The 17,493-nt window shown below is 44.5% G+C and overlaps 1 protein-coding gene across 2 annotated transcripts; it reads right to left on the reverse strand.

Moving 5' to 3' along the window:
* Positions 1 to 1,804: 1,804 nt before the first annotated feature.
* On the reverse strand, positions 1,805 to 12,244 carry LOC104307245 (potassium channel subfamily K member 16). Of its 2 annotated transcripts, none has more exons than XM_009908287.2 (5): positions 11,955 to 12,244; positions 8,276 to 8,396; positions 5,897 to 6,063; positions 4,217 to 4,385; positions 1,805 to 2,308 (listed from the first exon to the last, which is right to left on the reverse strand). In XM_009908287.2, exons 1-5 carry the CDS (start codon positions 12,147 to 12,149, stop codon positions 1,935 to 1,937), a joined length of 1,026 nt encoding a protein of 341 aa, XP_009906589.2. In that variant the 5' UTR covers positions 12,150 to 12,244; the 3' UTR covers positions 1,805 to 1,934. The 2 variants fall into 2 exon arrangements, 1 of the variants encoding a protein (XP_009906589.2); XR_008462253.1 differs by having other exon boundaries at positions 2,203 to 2,308; positions 5,962 to 6,063.
* Positions 12,245 to 17,493: the final 5,249 nt, after the last annotated feature.

The raw sequence follows: 17,493 nt of genomic DNA on the forward strand, positions 1-17,493 counted from the left end.
TTTGCAGATGGGGTTAATGGTCCTTGTAGGAAGGGCTGAGAGAAGAGGAAAAACTGACACCTGCAAAATAATTTGAATTGATGTTTGGTGAGCAGGGAACACAGTAAGGTGAAGAGATCCCTGCACAAGAGCATCCAGCTGCTTTCTCTGCCTGGCTGTGGTGTTGCCTTATGATAGCAATACAGTTATGGCTTGCATAGGGACCACTGTGTCCTATGATAACCCTGCCATCTTTCCCTGCTTCCAGTGATTTCTTGTTCCTGGTGACTCAAAGAGGTTCACTGAGAGTGAGATACACTAGGAGAGAAGTTGGCCTTAAGGGCAACAGAGAAATAATTTGGAGAAGGGAAAAAAGTATGTATTTTATCAGGTCTACATGCCAGGTCTTGAACCAGCAGAGCTGTTTTGGCAAGTGTGGTTTTGTTTGACTGAAATAATTATGAATTCAACGTCAAGGTTGATTACATCTTTATAGTCTAAAATTGGTTTATGGCTATAATTTATTCTTCCTTTCATACAGGAATAGTTCTGGCAAGGTCTAGTCTTGCTGTAGCTAACACCCAGAGGGTGAGCTGAGAACACATTCTCACTGTCTGACAAAATAGGAACTTGAGGATATAATGGAAACCTGTCAAGTTCACCACCATCAAATGGAGGCATCTCATTTACGAAACCTATGGACTGCCTTGGGTGAGTCTTGTTGATGCTGCCATGAGTTCAACATTTGGGCAACATCATGGGCTTTGAAGTAGAGAGACCTACCTCCTGTCTGGGTAGCCTTAGAGCCACCAACTACTGGAAGGATTGCACTTTAGGATGGGAGCATGGCAGAGCTCCCTCATTCTTCCACTGTTCAGAGGCATACACTCATAGGTACAGTCAGACACAGGATACTGGACTAGACTGAGTTGTAGTGTAACCATATACACTCATGGGACTTTTCACCTCTGTCTACCACAGCTGCTTTGGCAGCACACATGACATGCACAAGGCACCTAATGCATAAATCATGCTTTCAAAGGCCAAGGACTTCACCCAGGGGTAGCTTGTGTTCCAGGTGGTACAGCTGAAATGCCATGCTCGGATTTTACATCCTTTTCTTTACCTGGCTGAAGGACAGGCAGTATTGTTAAGACAACACTCTCACTTGGAAAGCTACCTTAGCACAGTACAATAGAATCATGTAAAAATAACTTTATAGCTCCTATGGAATACAAACACAGCAGCAAGGCACCAATGCAGTGAGGGCTCCTCCATTCAAACCACTCTCTGTTCTCATGAAATGCTTACAGAAAAAAAATATTAGAAAATTTGAATTAATGGCATAGGTTTATATGTTCTTTATGAACTCTATCAGAAAGGGTTTTCAAAGCCACAGGGGACAAAGGTGAAGTTGCCTTTATTCATCTTAGTACAAAGCAGGAAAAGGTAGAATGAGTAATTTCTAGCATGCTAACCTTTTTCTAACCCTGTCCATTAGATGCTTCTAGTGTCTCTGAACTGAGCCTAGGTCTTGTCCTTTAACAAGTCTTTCAGATCATATCTTCTGCAATATGATGGCTCAGATCAGGCATCTTTTCATTTATATACATACCCTCCTATCGTCTTGCAAATGTGCTATGCAAAGCCTCAGAAAAGCTTGTGCATGTCACTTCCTGGGAGAGACATAATTTCTTGCAAGCAAACCAATCCAAATAGAACCTGCAAGCTCTACCATGGCTCCTCCGCATTTTTGTGGAAGCACCTCAAAAATGCCTTGTTAAACAAGTGCACCTCTCAGGTTGCTAACACAACTGCAAATGGAGGAGCAAATGTCTTACCATTAGTATTTGGCTTTGTGCAGCTTGTGAGTCTTGAGTTCTGAAAGGTCATATCTCAGCATATCTCAGGTAGGAGAAATTTTATTTCTATGGGAATTTCTTTAGAATAATTCACTAGCAACTCTCCAATGAAGAGTTCAATGTTATGGCAGCAGTTTTGCTACAAGAAAAAACATTTTTTTCAGTTTTTGTCTGTTCAGAATCTGCTGCTAATGACTCCATTTCCTGTGCATCCCCTCCAGCACATGGCGGTGGTAGTTCTTCCTCTGGAATAAATTGAGAAGGCCAGCATCTTCTTTGTTGACTTGCTTCATTGTCCTTACTCATCTTTCCAATTTGATGGAGATCTTTAACAATTATTTTTTCAGTATCTTCTAGTACTGTTGTCAATAAATTAAACAGGAGAGCAATCCAGGCAAGGCCAAAAAGAATCCAAATGGCCACCACTGAGCGATAGTATGAAAAGTAATGCCTGCCAGGCTGTTTACCTGTAGTTAAGGTGAGAGAAAAGAGAAGAAAGTTAACAAGTTAAAATTACTTTGCCTGTGTGAAGTGGGCCAGCCTAACGGACTCAGCAGTGTATTCTACATTGAATAAGGTGATTTTTTTTAGATCGTGGTGGACTGTCTTGCCTCCTCAGCAAAGGTAACTCTACATAGCAGACAACACAGCAATGTGCCACGAACATGATAGATCATTTCCCACTGTGAAGCTGCCCAGAAGGAGGCAGCATGCTGGCAACTCTTTTCAAGTCCTAGCATGCTCTGCACTGCATAGATCAATGTGCAGGATTTTTGTACTTCATCATGCAAGAGCTGTGCAAACAAGGAAGAATGAGGTGGTTTGTCCTCATGGAGAGATGTCCAACGGCTGTTTCTTTTTCCTCTGCTGGAGTTGAGTTGGCAGAGGGAATGCAAACCTTGCTCCAAAGCATTTCCTTTTGTGCTCTTATTTGAAGTTGACTACCTGGGGCTAACAAAGCAACTAGCAGTACCTTTGTCATGTTAACTCAAAACTGGACTTCAGCAGGTCATCAATGTGGTTTACATTCCAAGGGGATTTTCACCCTACAAGTATCACCTATGTGTACACATACTACAAACAGTTAAATTCAGACTCTGAAACCTTCCTAAGATACCTCCTTACCCAAACAGGCTTGATGCTTGAGGTACAACAGCTACAAACCAGATTTGAATTACCAAAATGCAAATAAACTCAAACCTGTTCTGTTCCACTTGGCCAACGCAAATCCATTTGTCATCTGCAATCAACTCTAAATGCATAATCCTCACAGCAGTCATTGATTCTGCTTGTTTCATTGTGAAGGTGTGAGGCATTAAATTGATCATCATTTTATCACTGCTTTTTAAGGCAAATTGAGATAAATACTGCAGGGAAGAATATTTCAGTTCCTGTTAAGCCATCCTAATGAAAATGAAATCACAGAGCCAGGAAAGCTCTCTGACTGTAATTTTTCATCTATAGTTGTAAAATAATATGGCTGCAGAGGAGGAAAGTGCTCTGGAGATAGTTTTTCAGGTTGTGACTTGCTGTCATTACTGTAATACACAATTATAATTTGGACAGGAGAAAAGTTTGATGTTCACTGCTTTTCCTGCACTGCACCACCCACTTTCTTCCTTTCAGTTTTCCACATCACTGAAGTTTGTGGTGCTCAGTATTGCACAGGCCAGGGTTATCAATCCTGAAGATGGTTAGGAAAGAAATGCCTGTGCCCTACTGTAGTGACAAAGCTTAGCCTCAGAAGGAGAAAATGGTAAGTTGAAAGGCCACTGTTGTGTGATAGGCTCCTGGCTGATACCTGGGTTCTGGGTCATGTTCATAACAATAGTGCTTAACCATTGTTGGAGACAAAGAACCTTCCCCTGGATTAATGTGGAAAGGGGAATTTCAGGGGACCCTGGTTTCCTGTGCTTTGTAGCAAGATGGAGCAGTTGGCTGGCTGGGATCACTTGGGGAAATGTGGACTCATAACTCATTGCCATCGTGTGAATTAGCCATCAGCTAGGCTACAAGATCATTACAATCATTAAACTCATGCAATCAAGTGGACTGTCAATGCACTACCCAGCCTCTTAAGCAGACTCTGAGAAATTCCTTGAATTCCCCCCCTAAACTTGCCCTTCCCAATATACTTGGCTTCACTCCACCCCAAAGCACCACATTTTATTATATTCAGATAATTTTATGCTTTTGTCAGGACACACAATCCCAGAGAAATTAGAATTTTCTCTAGAATTGTTGAAGGAAAAGACTGGATTCTGACAGAAGATTTGTCTCTGCAGTACACTGGTGGCCTGCCCAGTCAGCCTGTGGTAATTACACTCATAACCTGTAAGATTTTTGCCATGTGTCCTCCCTGAAATCAACCTTACCTACTACATAATCTCCAAAGCCGATGGTGCTGAGGGTGATAAATGCAAAGTAAATTCCTTCACTGTAGGACCAGCCCTCCATTATCTGGAAGAAGAGTGATGGCAAGCACAGAAAAACTAGGATCCCCGTAGACAGGAAGAACAAAAGGGTCAGAAATTTGATCTTCTTCTGAAAAAGAAAGAAACTAGTTCAATTATAATCATGATTTGTTACACTAGCTGATCACATATAATGGTGACTGTCCAAAATGGCTGGCTATCTAGGAATTCCTACCAGGACCATAGGATTTGTTTTGAATGCTCTTCCTTTACAAGTACCCTAGCCTTTCTCTGAAGCAGGTGAACACCATCTATTTTGAGTGTTGCATGTCCACAGTAGGCCTGGGAGATGTAGTCTTCTATCCGATTGTATCAGCCTCCAATGACCATGAACATAGGAGAAATTTCTATCCAGTGACTTTCACTGAAGTCAGATTATTTCTGCTTTTCACCAGACAACTTCACTTTTAGCTTTTAGGTGTTCAGATGTGGCACCTAAAGAATATTCAAATTTACTTGGGAAAACAGACTGAACAGTACTATCTCCAAGAGCCTAGATTGTTGACTTTATTTCTCATTCATCAGTGCCACAACATGGCTCATACCCAGTGGGTATCTTACTATAAGAAGACCTTAACCAAAAGAGATCCTGATGAGGAAGTGCCTGGACAGTGACTTTTGAACCATCCTACTTCCCAGCAGTCATGAAGAAGCTTTGGTTGCAGAAAAAGACTTGTTGTATATTAAGAGTTACCAGCCAGACACAAATCTAGTTTATATATAGAATTTTGTAAGCACAGCTTGTCTGGAAATGAATGGCAAATATTGGATAACTTTTCATGCCTTCATGCATCATGGATATGCTTGAGTCTGTATCTGATCAAGCTTTATGGTCTACAGTTCACAAGACAGGCTGAAATTTAGCAATTTCAACAGTGTTGTCTGTAGCATTCATATCTTATCCTGAAAGAGAATTAGAGTAGGAGACACAAAAAAGCTATTCTCACTTCCTCAGAAGTGATGAGAGAAGGAGAGGAGATGCAAATAACTTGGGGCATAAATAGGCAAGACATATCATATCTCAAGTCCTTCACAGGTGCCTCCTCAGCTTTTGGCATTTGGGGTCAAATGGACAACTGCAGTCTGATGTTTCCTTTCTGTCAAAGCCAAGGGAGGAGAGCAATTAAGCGACTGCACAGGGGTGACACAGTAGGTATTGAGTCAGTATCCATTGAAATCTCTATGGTTCACCTGTTTTATTGTGGCTTTTTACAGCTCACCTGCTTTTTGCTGTCTCAAGATGAAATACTTAGGCATCTCTCTACTGGGACACAGGTACTTCCTCAGCGTGTCAGCTCCTGAGGTGTTTAGAGAAACGGAACAAGGCATCCACTCTCTCCATCAATTGCTGAAGGGGACTAAATGTCTGCCCTTGAGGTGGGTAGACAAAATGCATCCCTTTGCCTTTGGTTGCCTTGTCTATTTATCTCTGCAAGTAAAGAATGTGTTTTTTCCTCTCCTAGCACAATGTCTAACACAGCACAAGAACAAATATAGTAGAGGATATTGCCAGCATACAGCTTGAGAAGAAAAAAAATGAAATGAGGACATAACTGTGTCTAAACAAGCAGAACCAATTACCTGTCTCATTCCCTTCTCATACAGGTAGTTCCCCAGCTTTTTACACAGTAGTGAGAGCATCTTACCAACATGGTGGAGAAAAACAATATTCAGAGGGATTCCAAACAGAGCAAAAAAGACACAGAAGATCTGCCCCCCAGTAGTTTTAGGATGTAATGTGCCATATCCTATATGAAAAAGAAAAGATGGGTAAGAGCAAATAATTCCAGAAAACTGGAGCAATCCATTGTCACGTTCATACCCACCCCAGCCTGATCTGCCTTTGACCCAAAAAGAAATAGCTAGCACTTCTCAGTCCACATGCACTCTTTTTCCTCTGAGAAACACAGTAAGCAGATGAAGTGGTTGACCCTGAATATTTCAGGGTATCCAGAGAGCACTGTGTGCTTCCAACCCAGCCTTAGTGGGAATGAGAGCATAATCTGAAACAGTTATGGAAAACATCCTCTGTCCTGTGACAATTATATGGAAAGACAGAAACCAGAAGTCTGGGGACCTGGAAGACATCAAAGTTGGAGTCCCAGGCCATTTGCCATATCCGAATCACATACAGCCCTCTCCAGTTTCCAGCTTCTTGTTGATCTGCCTGTGTGTCAGTGACCTCCCTGGCTAAATGTCTGTAAACTAGTATGTCCAGAGACTGGCTCCAGTCCTAGAGGCAGTGCAGTGTGCATCAGAATAGACAAACTAATTAGTCCAGGCCTTACTGGTGACTGATATATTCATGCCAGGAAGATATTTGTCTTAAAGTCCTACTAAAAGAGGATTTATCTAAGCAGTACAAGCATGGCTGCAGAACTCCAAACATGCCCTTTAATGGACTGGAGACTTTGTTCCTTGCAGATCCTGTGAGGTACATCTCTGAGTGCAAGATTGATGTACTTTGTGTATGTCCTTATTCATCATTCACCCTGAGAAAAGGCATTTTGCCAAGCAAAATTCATCTCAAGGCATCCATTACTTGGAAAAGACAGTGTTTTCTTCTGGGGAAAAGACAAATAAAGCAACTGAATGGTTTATTGGTTACTAGGCTTCCAAATGCCTGAGCTGTTCTTATGTTCCCTGTTGCAGAAATATTCCACTTTCATGACAAAACCTGGTGAAGATGACTGGAAGTACCTGATTTTTCTTCACAACAGACCTCTGTGGTAAAGGTGCAGACAAACAGACAAACCTGCACTTTTCTTTGAACAGCCTCTTTGCCTGAGCTGGTTTTACCTGGCACAGAGTTAATTTTCTTCGTAGTAGCTGGTATGTGGATATGTTTTGGATTTGTGCTGGAAACAGCATTGATAACACAGCGATGTTTTAATTATTGCTGAGGATAACTTACACAGAGCCAGGGCTTTTTCTGCTTCTCACCCTAACTCATCATCTTGTAGGTTGGAGGGGCACAAGAAGCTGCAGTGGGGACAGCTGGGACAGCTGTCTCCAACTGACCATGCCATATGATGTCATACTCAGCATATAAGGATGTGGGAAGAAGAAGAAAGAGAGAGACATCTGGAGTGATGGTGCCCTGCTTTCCAGGAGATGGTAGAATACCTGCCTGCAGATAGGAAGTGGTGAATCAATTCCTTGATTTGCTTTTCTTGTGTGTGCAGCTTCTGCTTTACTTATAGAACTGTCTTTATCTCAACCTACACGTTTCATCACTTTTACCTTCCCCATTCTCTCCACTGTGGGTGAATGAGTAGCAGTGTGGGGCATAGTCACTGGCTGAAGCTAAACCATGACAGGCCTTTCTGACACCCAACATGGAGCTTGAAGAGTTCACAATAAAAGCCAATTTGATCAGAATATGCTAGATCAATTTATAGCTGTTAATCATCAGGTTTCTGTGCTTGCTGTGGAGCTTCCTTGCCTTACTGTAAATTAAGAGTCTAGTGTTCATTAGTGGTTGCTTTTTGCTGTGCTGCTTCCTTCCCACATTTTTCCTCCTGGCACATTACTAATTCAGTATGTGCACTAACAGCTCAGCACAGGTAAGTGAAACAGTGTCTGTCCTCAGCAGAGTTCACTTTTATCTACTATTCTTTCATGTTTCATAGCATTCTTGGATTTAAAGCATATATGACCCTAGATTAAACACCAGGAAAGTGAAGTTTACCTCCCACTCACAACTGGTAGTAGAGTGAATGTTTTAACAGATGGCTTGAAAAGAAGAAATGAGTAGGAAATAATTTGAAATGCCACTGGTATTTCACAAGCACAAAGAGTTGTGCAGTGGTGAGGTCTCAGGACCAAATTTGTTGCTGCTTGTCATCCATGCCAATGAAGGGCCAGAGTTTTTATCCTTAAAGCAGTGTCCACTTAGGTTCTAATAACCAGACATAATAAGCATCAAAAATGCACATATATTGAAAGCATTAGACCTACCTATTGTGGAGACAACTGTGCCTGCAAAGAAGAAGGAGTTACTGAAATCCCAGTTGCTGTCTTCAATCTGTGATTCATTTCCAACAGGGTATACTCCATTCTGAATGGCTTCAGTCAGGTTCTGGGAGGGGAAGCAAAGTTTAGCACCATGACTGCTTTTCTCAAGTGTCTGCTGCAGGAATACCACAGATTCAGCCAACTAGTGCTCCTTTCTTGTGATACCACTCCTCTGCCCTAAGTGAAATTCTTTACCTCTGAGGTTGCTCAACAGCCAGCTGATGGTTTTGAGCATTAAGTCTTTTGCCCTGTTAATGCTGACTGCTCTAGTGGGTGTTCAGAAAACTTGTTTCTTTTAGAATAATCTTTTGACTTTGATTAATTTTAGACTAAGTACTTCAGAAAAAAAATTATCCTATAGATGGCTAGGATGTGTAGAGCAAGACAACTCACTGGTTTAAGTGATGCTGGTTTTGAGCTTGCCTTTGAGACAGCAGTGGTGGATCCAGGATCTTATCATGCACCTGTATGCAAGCATACAGAGTAGCATCTCTGAACCCTCCCAGGAGGGCATCAGTGAATTATAGCAGGGTACATGTGACATATACAGAGAACTCAGTTTTAAGGCTATATTCTAGTTAGTGTCACAGACAGAGATTCAGAGAAAGCCCACTGATTTACAAAGTATTACTGTTGGTGTGACTGCAATCAGAATTCAACCTAACATATTCTTCTCAAAACTGCATGCATAAACACACAGCACATACTTAAAGTGTGATCTTTGAGATAATGTTAGGTGAACATCTGCCAGACATGGTTTGGGTTCTCCTCCCTCTCTACTTTGCCCCTGTGAGGCTGCACATGGAGTATTGTGTCCAGTTCTGAGCTCCCCAGTTCAAGACAGATGAGAAAGTCCAACACAGGGCCACGAAGATGATTAGAGTACTGGAGCATCTCTCTTACAAGGAGAGGCTGAGAGACCTGGGGCTCTTTAGGCTAGGAAAAAGAAAACTGAACAGGAGATCTTATCAATGTGTATAAATATCTAAAAGGTGGAGATCATGAGGATGGGGAGGGGCTCTCTTCAGTGGTGCCCAGTGATAGGAGAAGAGGCAATGGGTACAAACTAGAACACAGGAGGTTTCATTTAGGCATAAAGAAAAAATTCTTCACATTGAGGGTGACAGAGCACTGGAACAGGATGCCCAGAGAGGTTGTGGAGTCATAGAATCATAGTCATAAAATTACTTGAGTTGGAAGGGACCTTAAAGACCTCTAGTTACAGTCCTCCTTCAGGTCCCCGACAGGGACAGCTCCCACTAGACCAGGCTGTTCAAAGCCTCATCCAGCCTGGTCTTATACACTTCCAGGGATAAGGCATCCACAACTTCTCTGGGCAACCTGTTCCAGTGTCTCACCACCCTCATAGTAAAGAACTTCTTCCTAAAATCTAATCTAAAACTACCCTGCTCTAGTTTAAAACTATTGCCCCTTGTCCTGTCACCAAAGGCCTTTAACAAACAGGCTCTCACCAGCTTTCCTGGAGCTCCTGTAGGCCCAGGCTCCCTCTCCTCTGGAGACTTCCAAAACACACTTGAAGGCATTCCTGGGCAACCTGCTGTGGGTGGCCCTGTTTTAGCAGGGGGGGTGGACTAGATGATCCCCAGAGATTCCTCCCCACCCCCACCATTCTGTGATTCTGTGAGACTGCCCTGTCACAGGGTGTTGAACTAGATGTTTCTCCTGAGCTCCTCCAGACCATACATTTTCAGACTCTTCTGCCTTGGTTTTAATTCTAAATGCTGTTTTGGTAGTGGTGGTTTTGTTTAAGTTACATTCTGCCCTGGCTTTGGCTAGGATAGGGTTAATCTTCTTCACAGGAAGTTGGGAACCACTCCCAGGAGTTGATGGTAATAGAGCCATTGAGGCTGGGAAAGACCTTCAAGAGTCCAGCCATTAACCCTACCTTGCCAAGTCCACCACTAAGACATATCCATAAGCACCATGTCTACACAGCTTTCAAACACATCCAGGCATGGTGATTCAATCACCCCCCTGGGCATCATGTTCCAATTCCTGACAACTCTTTCAGTGAAAATTTTTTTCCTGAGATCCAAACTGGTGCAGATTGAGGCCATTCCTTCTTGTTCTATCACAGCCTGTATTGCTTGCTGTTACATATTATTTTCTTTACTATTGCTTCCCCTCGTTCACTTGTTCTTTGTATTGTTTTGTTAAACTTTCTCCTTATATCAACCTCCCCACCCCTCGGCATTTGCTTCCAGTTTCTCCTTCCCATTCTGCCAGGGGTGAGTGATTTGGGGGGGGGAAGGGGGAGGTTGGGGAGAGGGCAGTTGTGTGAGTGGCTTGCAGGGGCTCAGTTCTGTCTGGGCTTAGAATTACGACAAAAATAATTTTAGTTTAAAAAGCCAAGGAGTATCCAGCTGACCCTGTCTTTAGCAAACACAGACCACTGAACTGGACAGTTGTAAGGATGGCTAGACTGTACAGAAACAGTCTAGGTAAAATTCATGGCTGAGCGCTGCCAGTTGCACAACACAAGCTGGAATAAACTATACCAGAAAAGCCTTCTCCCATCCTCTCCCCTACCCCTGCCCCCTCTCCGGTGTACCAGAAAATCAAAGCTAACAGAAACATTTTTTCAAGCCTTGCACAAAAATTTCACCATTTGAAAATTTCCCTTCCCTCCCCGCCGCCTTTACCAAAAAATACCACAACGAAACAAAACCAAAGGTTAAGAGGCTGCATACATATGGGAACTGGAGCTGGATCACTGGTTGTGTTACCAGAAAATACCAGTTCTTCTCATCCTCTCCTTAGTCTGCAAAGTGGCCCATTGAGAGCTCCATTCAGTTAGTTTCCTAGATGGAAATTCTTACAGCAAGGCTATTTGCACTCCCCATTTTCTTCTGCATTGTAACAGACAGGAAATCAGTACAGAGCATATAGAAACAACCATACTCATCCTCAGCTTCCAGGGCTTTACTTGGGCGAGGCTATCTGCTTCATTTCTGCAGCATCTTCAAAAAGTAAACTCTGACTATTCCACCCTCTGTGTAATGATTTGAGCTTCTTTTTTGCACCCAATATATTAGAATCATAGAATCACTGAATCATAGAATCATAAAAGTATAGAATAGTTTGTGTTGGAAGGAACTTTAAAGATCATCTAATCCAAAACACATGCACATACACTCTGTAGCTGGACACAGCACTCCAGGGCGGATCTTTTCAGAGTGGAGGAGAGGGGGAGAATCACATAGCTTGTCATATTGCTCCTTTGTGCAACCTGTGACACTGTTTGAAGTGGAAATCGTGCCCATTCATTTGAGATAACCTCCTTTTTCCTGCTCAGATGCAGATGAGCACAGCTCCACCAAAAGACGACTGAACAGAAGGCAAGATCCCAAAGGATCAGGACATGGTGGGATGGGGACTGTTAATAGTTAACATACAGTTATGTCAAGCTATACGAGGTGTATTTACCACCAGTATGACCTGCCTGCTCAGAAAGGAGAGTGGGCTTTGGGTTTGCTACAATCACCAAATGACCACATCAATAGGAACACAATGAAAGTATCTGTGTGGCAGCACTGAGTAATAAACCACATCTCACAGGCAAAAAGGAGGAAGAAAGGGCTTCTGCCGGGCTGGCACTTACCTTCATAAACTGCTCCATCTCTGCCACTGTGAGGTGGGTGAAATTCTGGAGAAAAGCCTCCTTCATCTGGGCAGCTGCTATTTTCTCCTGCTTTTCAGCAGTCCTTTCCAATGCCTGGAACACAGCTGCACCCACCAGCAGATAGACAAAATAGCTGGCCACCAGCAAACCTGTCTGCAGCTTGCCACTGTACATGGCCTTCGGTGGAACACTGCAAGGGATGCAGAATGAAAGGTGGGGATTAGTAAATCCCTCACACTCCTGGGAAGCCCTTCCCAGGCAGGAAGAGCTCTCCCAGCAACAGTTTCCGCTGAGATGCTGTGCTGGCAGGGACAGCAAGCTGCCAAATACATTCATGAGGAAGTTGTGAAAATAGACCAAACAAACCAAACCCCCTCGGAAAAACTTTCCACGCTCTGGGCTCCATGCTGTTTAGGGATTTCCTCTTGTTTGTGAAACTCTGCCTTGCTGAGTTCTCAGGAAAAGCAGATCACAATGTGAGGAGCTGGCAGGTGGCCATCTCCTGATCAAGAGCGCTAGGTGACGATGGTCTGAAAAGGGCCCACAAGGGAGTATGCTTGGAAAAACACTTTTCCCCCTCCTTTGCCTCCTGCTCACTTTGAGAACTGGACTCCAGGGCAGGGCTAGATGACCTCAGAAACCTCCTCATGCCCCGTGTTCAGGGGTAGCTTCAGGGAAATGCAGCTGGGCTGTTTTCCTGGGCTTTACTTGTCCGCTTGCAGTGCAGGGCAATGTCATTCAGCCCTGTGTGACCACAACAGCATGCAGCAAAACTTTGAGAATCATTTAGTTTGGAAAAGACCTCTAAGATCATTGACTTCAACCATTTACTAACACCACCAAGTCCACCACTAAACCATGTCCCTCAGCATCACATCTACATCTTTTAAATATCTCCAGGGATGGTGATTCAACCACTTCCCTGGGCAGCCTGTTCAAAGCTTGACAACACTTTTGGTGAAGAAATAGTTCCTAATATCCGATCTTAACCCTCTCCTGGCACAACTGGAGGCTGTTTCTTCTTCTTCTATTGCTTGTTACTTGGGAGAACAGACTGATCCACACCTCTTGACACCCACCTTTCAGATAGTTGTGGTGAGTGATAAGGTCTTTCCTGAGCCATCTCTTCTCCAGGCTATACAATCCTAGTTCCCTCAGCCACTCCTTATAAAATACATTGTCTAATCTCCTCACCAGCTTCATTGCCCTTGTCTGGACATGTTCCAGCACCTCAATGTTCTCCTTGTAGTGAGGGGCCCAAAACTGAACACAGTACTCAAGGTGTGGCCTCACCAGTACCAAGGGGGACAACCATTTTCCTAGTCCTGCTGCTCACTCTATTTCTGATATAAGCCAGAATGTTGGTGGCCTTCTCAGCCACCTGGGCACATTGCTGGCTCACAATCAGCCAGTTGCTGGCCAACGCCGCCAGGTCCTTTTCTGCGCGACAGTTTTCCAGCCACTCTTCCCTATAGTGTTGCATGGGATTGCTGTGACCTGGCACCTGGTGTTGTTGAACCTCAGAAAGCTGCACTCAGCCCATCAATCCAACCTGTTCAGATCTGTAGAGCCTTTCTGCCCTCAAGCAGATCATTTCCACCCAACTTGAGTTTGAAACTACAAGAAAAGGCAGAGACTCAGATTATTTTTGAAGAATTTGTGTAAAAAAGAACTGGCAGATAGCTTCACTCTGTCATGTGCAGGCTGTCCTTTCACACAAAAATCTGTTTGACATCAGAGGAAAAGAGGAAAACGATGACTGAAGGTAAGGAGCTCCACTAACCCTTCACAGTATAAAGATTTACTGGAAAAGTGTTTGTAGAAACAGGATGCATCATATTTCACTGCCAGCCATGGAGAGCAGCTGCTTCTTAACTGGTTGGGCCAGCAGTAGAGAGATAGATCTCAGTGTACAGGAGGTTTCCTGTGGTTTTCCTTTGGAAGGAAAATGCCAGGGAAGCACAGAGGCCCACCAGGAGCCAGTGGTTCTTGTGTGCCAGGCTGACCATGCATGGGAGTTGCTACTGCAAATGCACGAGGGTTAAATGCTCTGTAACCTAAACTAACAGAGAGTCACTGGCTCCAGAATGTTGTAACATCAGCCTGGGGTCCTGCCTATGATGTGTCACTTCAGAATGATGATACTGCCCTCCAGAAACCCCTACAAGCTGCAGCTGACAAATGCCCTTGGGAGAACATTCTTTGTTGAGATTATATTTAGGGTGCAGCAAGGTGACTCAAATATCTTCCTGTTCAGCCCCACTAGAGAGGCCACCTTGACCACAAGAACAATGTGGTCAGCAAGCTGTGCTGTGGCAGAGGTGAAGTTCATCAGGCATATTGCTAAGCAGATCCTGCATGGCAGCTTCCACCTCCACTGCCTGCACCTCCGCACCCACATCTTGGTGGGCAAAGGCTTTTCCTCCTTTACATTGAAAGCAATTGTGATGCACCTCCTGACCACCATACCCCTGTTAGGATGGTGCAGGAGGCAATTCCTGCCACTGGAGGAAATCACAAGGTGCCTGTGCTACTGCCTAGAGGAGAAATACGGCAACCACTTCTTCATTGGCAATGACAATATACCTGTGGAAATAAGCTTGTTCCCAGCCTATGACAGGCTCATAAGGCAGCTCTCCTGTGGATCTCTCCAGTGAAACAGATCTTCATGCAGCTCAGGAGGTTGTTCTAAGGAGGCTTGTGTTAGCACCTGTACAGCCCCAGCACCCCACTCCGCTTCCAGAGACCTCATTTCTTCCAGGAGCTTCATTCCTGTAAAGCTGACAACAAATGGTCATGTTTGAACCAAAGGTACACTTGGGAGTGTCTGTGCATCCCCTTGTTGGGAATGTGGGCAGAGGATGCTGACTGCTCACCTGCCACGGGAAGTGTTAGGAACCTTTTTCATACATTGGCCCATGCCACCCAGGAGAGAAGACAGGAGGCAAAGGATAGAACTGTAAGAAGAGTTCTTTATTCGTGTGCATGAGGGGTCCCATTCAAATTGAGGCACCCTGAATGCTCATTTGCACTGGCTTATCCCTTTGTCTTGCCTTCAACTGCTGTAGGAAAGCAGAAAATACCTATGGAAGGTTTCAGGACAAGAAAGAACAACAGGCCACTGACAACAGAAGAATGGCCTGATGATAAAGAAGAGCTGACTGCAGTGAACAGTCTGAAGTGAGAGACAGAAGGATGCTTGCATCTGTGCTGGAGAAGCTCAACCTGGTATGGGATGAAGATAACAATGGACAGTTGCATATCAAAGGAGAAAACTCAGTTAGCAGCAGGGGTGCAAAATTGTCAGGGAATTGCTTAGCATGCTCGATTTTTCCTCTATAAACTGCTTGTTCTGTACCAATAAACAGATTCCTGCTTCACCAACAAGGGAGTCCGTGCACGCTTTCCGACAAACTGCAACGTGGTTTGACCCATCTTTACACACCTGTATCGCTCTTTGGCAAAGCAGCAATGACTCTGTGGAGTCAACATCCATCTACTTCTTTCTTGATCTAAACAACCCTGGTATTGGTCTTTTCTATTATGGCAGAGAGTGGGAGAGTTTCAGGGAGGTGGGAGAGAGTCCAGGATGCTGACATAATGATAGTCTGGGACTGGAGAAGTCGAGAGCACGTGAACAACAAATGGGATAGAGGAAAAGTCAAGCAGGCAAAGCTAAGCCACTCACCCACCCATCCACATTAAAACGACTGCCATCAGGAAAGTGTATAAGGGATTAGCATTTGGAGATTTCTTATTGAGAGGAACCAAAGAGTTATCTTTGCTGTCCAGATGATTCCTCATTCTGGGCATAATATCAAAGCATGTGGAGGAAATGTATTCTATGTATTCTAAAAGAAAGTTATCAGACTTCCAAGGAGAAGTCCTGTCTAACTGATCTAATAGTTTTCTATGAAGGCATCACTGGATGCACAGATGATGGGAGGGCAATGGCTATTGTCTACCTTGTCTTCTACAAGAGTTCCGACGCCATCCCCCACAGCATCCTCATGGGCAAGCTCTGGAAGTGTGGGTTAGATGGATGGACAATGGAGTGCATTGAGAACTGGCTGAAGGACAGAGCTCAGAGCATTGTTGTCAATGGCACAGAGTCTAAATGGAGGTCCATAACGAGTGGTGCTCCCTATGGGGTCAGTACTGGCTCCAGTCCTGTTCAACAGATCCACCAACAATCTGGATGAAGGGACAGAGTGGACCCTCAGCAAGTCTGATGATGACACAAATCTGGGCAGGGTGGCTGACACTCTGACAGGCTGTGCTGTCATCCATCCAGCATGACCAGAACAAGATGGAGAGTTTGGCAAAGGGGAACCTCATGAAGTTCCACAAAGGCAAGCGTAGAGTCCTGCCGCTAGGGAGGAACAACCCCATGTATCAGCACAGGTTGGGGGCTGACCTGCTGCAAAGCAGCTCTGTGGAAACAGACCTGAGAGTCCTGGGGGAAGACAGCATGACTGTGAGTCAGCAATGTGCCCTTGTGGCCAAGAAGGCCAATGGCATCCTGGGGTGCATTAAGAAGAGTGTGGCACTCAGGTCAAGGTAGGGTTTCCTCACCCTCTGCTCTGCCCTGGTGAGGCCTCATCTGGAGTATTAGGTCCAGTTCTGAGCTCCCCCGTTCAAGGACAGGGAATGGCTTGAGAGGATACAGCCATTTGCTGCAAAGATGGTTAGGGGGCTAGAACATCTGTCTGATGAAGAAAGACTGAGGGACTTGGGGCTTTTTAGCCTAGAGAAAGATATTTGACTTCCAAAAATGAAGCTATATTTTCATATTTATGGTGCCATTAGGTCCCCACAGAAAGGTCCATGCTGTGAGCACTATTCAAGTAAGTTATCTCTACTGGCCCTTCAATCACACATGGTATGTGCACGTATTTCCTAGACTTCAGAGGCTGAATAAAAAAAAAAAAAGGGAATTTTATTTGTGCAGTAGCTGAAATGGGGGTGGGAGAAAGATAGAGCCTCCTCTTCTCCAGGCTAAACAACCCCAGCTCCCTTAGCCTCTCCTCACAGGGCTTGTGCTCGAGACCTCTCACCAGCCTCATTGTCCTTCTCTGGACTCATTCCAGCATCTCAAGGTTCCAGCACCTCAATCTCTTAAACTCAGGGGCCCAGAACTGGACACAGGACTCAAGGTGTGGCCTAACCAGTGCTGAGTACAGGGGCAATATGACTTCCTTGCTCCTGCTGGCCACACTATTTCTCATACAGGCCAGGATGCCATTGGCCTTCTTGGCCACCTGGGCACACTGCTGGCTCATGTTCAGCCAGCTGTCAACCAGTACCCCCAGGTCCCTTTCTGTTTGGCAGCTCTCCAGCCACTCCGACCCAAGCCTGTAGCTCTGCATGGGATTGTTGTGGCCAAAGTGCAGCACCCAGTACTTGGACTTGTTGAATGCCATCATTCTGGACTCTGCCCATCTGTCCAGCCTGTCAAGGTCCCTTTGCAGAGCCCTTCTACCCTCTAACAGATCAGCACCTGCTCCCAACTTGGTGT

Source organism: Dryobates pubescens, chromosome 5 (genome assembly GCF_014839835.1).
Source record: "Dryobates pubescens isolate bDryPub1 chromosome 5, bDryPub1.pri, whole genome shotgun sequence".
Classification (NCBI taxonomy): Eukaryota; Metazoa; Chordata; class Aves; order Piciformes; family Picidae; genus Dryobates; species Dryobates pubescens.